Genomic DNA, 7,141 nt, shown 5'->3' with positions numbered 1-7,141 from the left:
GAGGCTCACTGCGGCCTGTGTTTGCCCCGCACAGGTCCCCGCATGCTGCTGCCGGTCCCGCCGCTGCTCCGCCCGCCTGTCCACCGCGTCCGTGCCTTGGGCCTCCCGCCCGTTCGCGCTCTCATGAACCTCCGGGAGCTCGTGTCTGCCCTGAATGACTTCGCATCCCCCGCTCTGGCTGAAAGCTGGGATAATGTGGGGTTGCTGGTGGAACCAAGTCCTCCCCACACTGTGAAAACCCTTTTCCTCACTAACGATCTTACTGAGGAGGTGATGGAAGAGGCAGTGCAGAAGAAAGCAGACCTCGTTCTTTCTTACCACCCTCCTATATTCACACCACTCAAGCGAGTAACGTGGAAAACCTGGAAGGAACGGCTGGTGGTCCGAGCCCTGGAGAACAGAATCGGGATTTATTCTCCACATACGGCGTACGATGCCATACCTCACGGAGTTAATAACTGGCTAACAAAGGGACTCGGTGAGATTCTGTTAAGAAAAAGTTATTAAAGATGTATGCTATTTTAGGTGGGATTTTTCCTTATTTTCCTTTCTTACAGCTTTTACAGGTGTGATTTGAGGACTGTTTTTTATTTTTCCCAATATTTTTATAGTACTGTTGATGCCTTTTCCTGGTCTTAAAATCAAGAGTCATACACGGTTAGAAGGGGGAAAGGGATTTTACCTTGGTATTTATTTTAAGGATCCTTAGGTGCACACGTCCAGGTCATATGCATCAAAATGCACCCCGCAAAAATGCCCCCCCCCCAAAAGATCGGGTATAATATTATAGGTGGTACTAATTAGCATATCTATCAAAGATTCCCCAATGAAAGGCTCAAGTGAGCCCCCCTCCCCAAGGAGCCTTCCCCTGGATGGTTCTATCTTGGTTTACAGAATGTGTTCTGGAGAGCACCTTGGGGTCTGGGGCACACTGATCCCTAACTATGAAGCTTCTAAAATGTTTAGTCTTTTAACTTGACAAACAAGTCCAAGAATGTAGGCAAAAAGCACTAAGAATACAGAGGTTGTAAAAAAGGTATAACGGGTATAAAAGAAAAGGCAAAAAATTGTCATAGCATCACTGTAACCTTAAACACATTTTAAGAAATTTATCTTGGTGATGTATACCAGATACAAACACAAGAGGATATTTTCAGATGCATGACTCTACTATTGGATGTATCTGGAACTGGTGGATATTTGTCCACTGTGGTTGCAATGCTGAGACCACTGACTTTAAATCCCCACCTTTGATTTATGAAGTACAAGACCTCAATGTTCACAAAGGATTTAAGCTGTGTGAAATTATTTTAGATTTTTATCCTGTACTGTGGCTCACAGATGTTGTCTTTTCCAGTCTGTCATACAAACCAGAAACCTCTTTCTGGTTTTGTACAATACTTAGGATAAAATTGATGGCATTAAGGATGGCAAATAATATATATCCATCAGCTTTGTTGGGCTTAAAATAGACTGTGTCTAATGGAGACAGGAGAACAAAAGTCCTCAGGTCTGTCAGGGAAAAAGGATTTGAGTGCAAAATTTGCATCTTCGTACCGCATCTCTTTAAGATATGTTCTAAATCAGTATTAGGATACTTTACCCTGCTTTATAACCCAGCAATCTTGCACTGTTTTCTCAGGTGCCTGTACTTCTGTCCCACTGCATCCATCGACTGCACCAAGCTCTCCAGCTGAAGGCACTCACCGGGTAGAATTCTGTGCAGATGCTGAGCATCTGGATGCAGTGCTGTTCAAAATCAAAGACATCCCAGAGATCTCTTGTCTCACTACTCTCCCAGCCAGGTATCTCTAACGTTGTATTCTTTCTGTTGTTTGAAACATTAAGTTGCTGTAATTGTATTTTACAGTTCTAATCATTTTGTTCCTCTGTGCACTGCTGCTGTATTTTTCAGCAATGAGAAACTTAAGGAATAATAGTCCCTTTCTGATCAATCTATGTCATGCTAAATGGTAATAGCGACTCAAGTCTAGCATCACATAGATGAGAGGTGTTAGAGTATAAACAGGAAATTTGATGAGGACAGTTGAGTTAAATGCCCATATTTGTTTCTTCCAAGACAGTGGACAAGTCTAGGCTATTACAGTGCTACCTTTTTTTCCTTTCTCAGTGGTAGAACAGCCACTGGGATAGAACGATAATAATTACAGTGCCGAAATTTTATCTAGTTATTTAACAAGCACCAAGCATGTCTTTCCTCAGGGTTGAAGGTGAGGAGCAAACACGAGTCAGTTTGAACTGCTCTCAGAAAGCACTGCTGGAGGTGGTGGCATTATTGTCCCAGAACAGCCTTCTTCATCACAAGACCGAGATTCTCTTGCTACAAAAGGTAACAAGATCACATACTATGTCCTGTCAATGAATTACTTGTGTGAGCTGAGTACCCTAAACAGCGAAATGCAGTAGTGAGTGGTATCCCAGCTTTCCAATCCTACCCCACTGCTCTGAAATACTGGCATATGGGGATTTGAAGCCACACATATTTTCCAAAGCAATGCAACTATCTATGTGGTCTGTACTAATTCTTAAATCAGTTCCAATAGGTGGCGTAGCTTGTATGTTACATTTGAGAACATCATACACATATTTTTTTGTAACTGTAAATTTACAAAATTTAAAAAAAAAAACATTGTAAATTTTTTTCAGAGATGTTCCTGCATGCCCAATATATTCATCCTTCTGTGGTGTGAAAAGCAATGCAAGCATCTGGAGTCAGCTTTCTCACAGTAATTTTGATTTGTTTTCAGCCTCCTCTTCCCCATACTGGAATGGGACGCCTGTGCACCCTGAGCGAGCCAGCCTCCTTGTCAGACATAATTGAGCGTATCAAAGGCCACCTGCAGCTACCCCACGTCCGCGTAGCCGTGGGAACGGGCAGGACACTCGGTACATGGGCCTGCGAGCCAGACTGCCTGCTAGGACGGGCACTGCAGGAACACAGGGAGCATGAGTGTGTGCATTACACTGGGAAACTGTCTTCAGCAGGTTTACTTCCAAGTACTATGAAGCACTGTTAAGAAACAGCATCCTAGAATTTACAGTCATATGAAAAGAATCTCATCTGTATTTTTAATGGGATTCTCTATTATGCTGGTTGATGTGGTGAAGAAGGGACAGCACAAGTTGAATGAAAGATAGCCTTTTTTGTAATTTATATAATGACTAAGATTTTTTTTTCCTGCCCAGGATATCAGGCACAAAGGTGCACTGTTTGATTGTATGTTCCCTTTTGTGACTGAATGTTAAAATTCAGAGCACTTTAGGAGTAAGACACTTTATGGTATCCTTATGAACACATAACCATGGTTTTGATGAAAGATAAGGCAAAGAAGGGGAACTAGCTCAAACAATGGGGTCATTAGTAAGATGTGGAGTAAACATCCTCTTATCCCAACTACCTATCCTAATCTCCAAGGAGCACAGCTACTAGAATTTGTGAGAGCAAATTTGTTGAGAACTCTTTGTAACTTAGGAGGCAGAAGTCTTATCAGAAGCTGACAATCGCACTAAAAAATACCCAACTACTTCAAAGCCTCTACGGTGTGGCATTGAAGTGGTGTGACTCCACTTAAATCAACAGTAATTGCAAGGCAACATACTGTAAAACCTTAACAGGTTTTGAAAACTCCCTGTGTTGTGTGTCCCCTCTCCTTAGCGAATGTAATGTATATGAAGAATTAAAATTCATGTCACTGTCACATATATAGTAGCTTGGAATTAGCAATCATAGCAAATGGACAAATTTTTATTTGCATGGAGCAGCTTTCTGCTTGCATTAAGACTGGCCTTCTGAGAGTTGTTAAGTTAGGAACCAGTATATCTCAGAGGCAAAATGCTGCCTTAGTGGCATCATTAGTTGGGAAACGAGTGATGGTGGAACACAAGAGTCCTGGAAAGAGTAGCAGCCTATTAAAGGGTTTGGAAACCTAACTAGCACCTCACTAGGGGAAAGGTAGCCATTAGCCAGCCTCTCTGCTGGAGTTTTCTGCAAAGTTTCCTGCCCCTTGAAAAAAGTCTACCTGTCACAGAGGATTTCACTGTATTGTCAGAGATGTTACAGGCCCATGACTTTCAAACTGACAAATGTGTCTCTTCTTCCAACAAATTTACATTGACCCTAAAATCAAGGTAGTAGTTAACTGAAACAATTACTAGCAATACAGACATGAGGGCTGAACAAAGGGGAAGGAGTTTAACTGTGGCATCTTTTATCCTGCAGAATCACCAGTGAAGAAAGCTGCTCTGTGTGCTGGTTCTGGGAGCAGTGTCCTGAAGGGAACGGAAGCTGACCTCTATCTCACAGGTAGTAGATTGCTCATTATCTCATTATCTTTATAAAAATAGTCATTAGAGAAAAAAACAAACAAACAAACCTTAGCAAAAAACAAGAGGGTTGACTGGCTGTTGAAAGATTTGGCCAGAAAGAATTAATTACCTGTTATTTATAATTGAGAATCAATCAGTTACTTATTGGAATGACAGACTAACATTAAAGTAGATATAACGTGGATCAAATGGCAGTGTGGCACAGTGAAAGATACTTGAATTAAAACATTGCTCTACAGCATTTATTTCAATAAAAAATTAGTGTTGATGGCAGTGAGTTGTAACTTCCAGTGTGTTTCTCCTTTGGCAACATGTATTTTCTCCATTCCCTATAGAATTCCCTAATGGAAAACAGAATATAATATAGTCTACAGAGCCTTCCAAAGAAACTCCATAGCATGTCTGACCAAAGGGACACTTAGTCCATTATTCTCTCTTCCAACAGTGGGATAGCTATTCCCTGTGGCTCAACAATGTGACGGCTGCCTTGCATTCTGTAGGAACCACTGCTCCTTCTCCCCCTTAAGTGTAGCCCTGCAGAGCTGACCCTCAGGCTTCCCTATTGCTTTCCTCCATCCTCTTCCAGACCATGATGAGCATTTTTATTTTCTGCCCAAATTGGCAGAATTTATGACTATTCAAAGATGGCAAGGAATTTCTGTCGTTTTGTCTCAGCTGTATACAGAGATACCAGCTGAAAGTCTTTAAAAGAACCCTGGAGCAGGAGTGTTCCACGTTCCTACTGAGCAGGTGGTGTTGCATTTCCGCTTACAGCCTATATTCCATTACATCACTACAGCTTTTAGCTAAGATTCTCCATACATTGCAGAGACCTGGTTACCTGAACTGTACCATTAGTGATCTACATGACATTTCTTTCTCAAAATGGCAGGAGAGATGTCCCACCATGATGTGCTGGATGCAGTTGCCAATGGGGTAAGTGTTATTCTGTGCGAGCACAGTAACACTGAGCGAGGCTTCTTGTCAGAGCTGCGTGACGCACTCGTGATCCACCTACAGAACAAAATCGACATCATTGTGTCTGAGAAAGACAGAGATCCTCTCCAGGTGGCATAGGGGGAAAAAATTGGAGAGAGAAAATACAGTTAATTGTGGTATCTTGCACAGACATATCCACCTGCAGAGCTTAATGAAGGAGCTTAATGAAGGTCCAGTACAGAATGATTGTATTATATGGTCCCTCAAAGTTTGGGGTATATTTTGTTATGTTAGAAAAATAAATGTTTGTTTTGGAATACCAAAAGCTCATTTACTCAATTACTGGACTGCACTTGAATAAATTGACTGTTACTGCTTAATGTTATTAGATACATTTGATAACCATGATACTCAATGATTGGTTTGGGTAAAATATATAAAACCTGACTTATCTCTGGATTTAAACTTATGCATCAGTTCTACCCTACTGCAGCTATGTCAAATCATGTCAGTGCAAGTCACTGATATTTTACCTCATAAATTTCAGAAATAGTTAAGGAAAGGATGGAGATCAACTGTTTGCATGAACAGTTTTACTAAGGCACCACTCAGATGCAAATAGAGAACACAAAGCAAGTTGTTGGTGTGGATGCTAGCAAGGGCTAGCAGAGGAATGTTCCTGTGAAACTTTTCTTTCTCATAAGAAAGCAGTTAGAGAAATCCAGCTTCTCACAGCTTCTCCGTGAAAGCTTTCATTCTCATGCAAACTGGATGGACAACAGTTTGAGAGAATGTAAACCATTTCTACACCTGCAAGTTGTTGTGAGAACAGTGGAATTGTTTTCAGTCTTGTGAGAATAATATCTGGAAATGGGTGTCTTACTGCTCAACCTATCACCTTGGGAGGTGGTGAGTCAATAGGCCAATCATGTAATTTCTCTTTTGTGAACCATGCTATAAAAGGTATGGGTGATTAAAGGAGGTCGCTTCGGCCATATCATCTGACCTGGACTTATGTCGTGATTTTGCCGTTCTCTGGGGGATAACAGCAACATCTGGTGACCAAGTGACATGTACCGAAGACCACAAACCGGACTTTAGAAAGGTGCGTGCCACCCCCCCAACTCCGGCTGGCCTCCCTCTGGGGCCGCGCGGAACACAGACTGAGCCATGGAGCAGAAATCCTCTTGGAACTGCGCGGTATTTTCCACCTTCAAGTCTGTGATACTGACCGCAGGAGCTACCGTAGGAGATGGCGAGCTCGCTGCGTTACTGGACTGGTTGCTTCTGCATGGATATTATGCGGAGACTGATAGTGACTTGACCTCGGAAGCTTGGAGACGGCTGGGAGACGCGGTACTCCGGGAATTCGCAGCCGGTAACGCCGAGGTGCCTGATTTATTACGCACCTGGGGGGTTTTACACGATATACTGCAGATATGGACAGAAAGACGGGATAGTGCAGCTAACTCAGGCTCTGACGAGTCTGAAGTTATGTGCTTTCCCAGCTCGGGGGAGGCGCCCCGAGTAGTGCGGGCGCCCCGAGTAGCGCGGGGTAGCATGGTAGAATCACTCCCGGTATCGCCTCGGAGGGAGACTAAGGGTTATCCCTGTCCTCGCAGATACGTTCTTTCGAGGGGTTGTTCACCGATAGCGTCCGCGGCTTCTCAGTCTGCCGCGGGGCCAGCGCTGTTGTCTCCGGCAGCGCAGCTCGCTGCACCCTTGTTACAGGGGCAGTCTGTATTCCCGACCGCGGGCGGGGTGTCTTGGCCCCCCGCGCCCACACGTTCAGGGTCTCAGGGCCCCCGTCCGGCTCCTGTGCGGCTCCGGCATCCCACGCCTCGCTTTTGTTGCC

At 43.6% G+C, this 7,141-nt stretch overlaps 1 protein-coding gene across 6 annotated transcripts in view; it reads left to right on the top strand.

Moving 5' to 3' along the window:
* Nucleotides 1–3: 3 nt before the first annotated feature.
* Nucleotides 4–7,141, top strand: part of NIF3L1 (NGG1 interacting factor 3 like 1) — a 10,958-nt gene continuing 3,820 nt past the window's right edge. For 2 of the 6 annotated variants that reach the window (XM_017728284.1, XM_017728297.1), the window contains exons 1-5: nt 4–478; nt 1,643–1,805; nt 2,224–2,350; nt 2,769–3,006; nt 4,241–4,324. In XM_017728284.1, coding sequence (XP_017583773.1) covers nt 43–478; nt 1,643–1,805; nt 2,224–2,350; nt 2,769–3,006; nt 4,241–4,324 — 1,048 coding nt within the window. In that variant the 5' untranslated portion in view covers nt 4–42. Of the gene's footprint in view, nt 479–1,642; nt 1,806–2,223; nt 2,351–2,768; nt 3,007–4,240; nt 4,325–5,239; nt 5,667–6,249; nt 7,119–7,141 lie in introns of those variants that run through there. The other 4 variants (XM_017728317.1, XM_017728310.1, XM_017728302.1 and 1 more) reach the window with 4 other exon arrangements.

The sequence above is a fragment of the Corvus brachyrhynchos genome, unplaced genomic scaffold (assembly GCF_000691975.1).
Source record: "Corvus brachyrhynchos isolate BGI_N302 unplaced genomic scaffold, ASM69197v1 scaffold370, whole genome shotgun sequence".
NCBI lineage: Eukaryota > Metazoa > Chordata > Aves > Passeriformes > Corvidae > Corvus > Corvus brachyrhynchos.
Note: the sequence above shows the minus strand (reverse complement) of the source record. Positions and strands in the feature narration are given on the sequence as shown.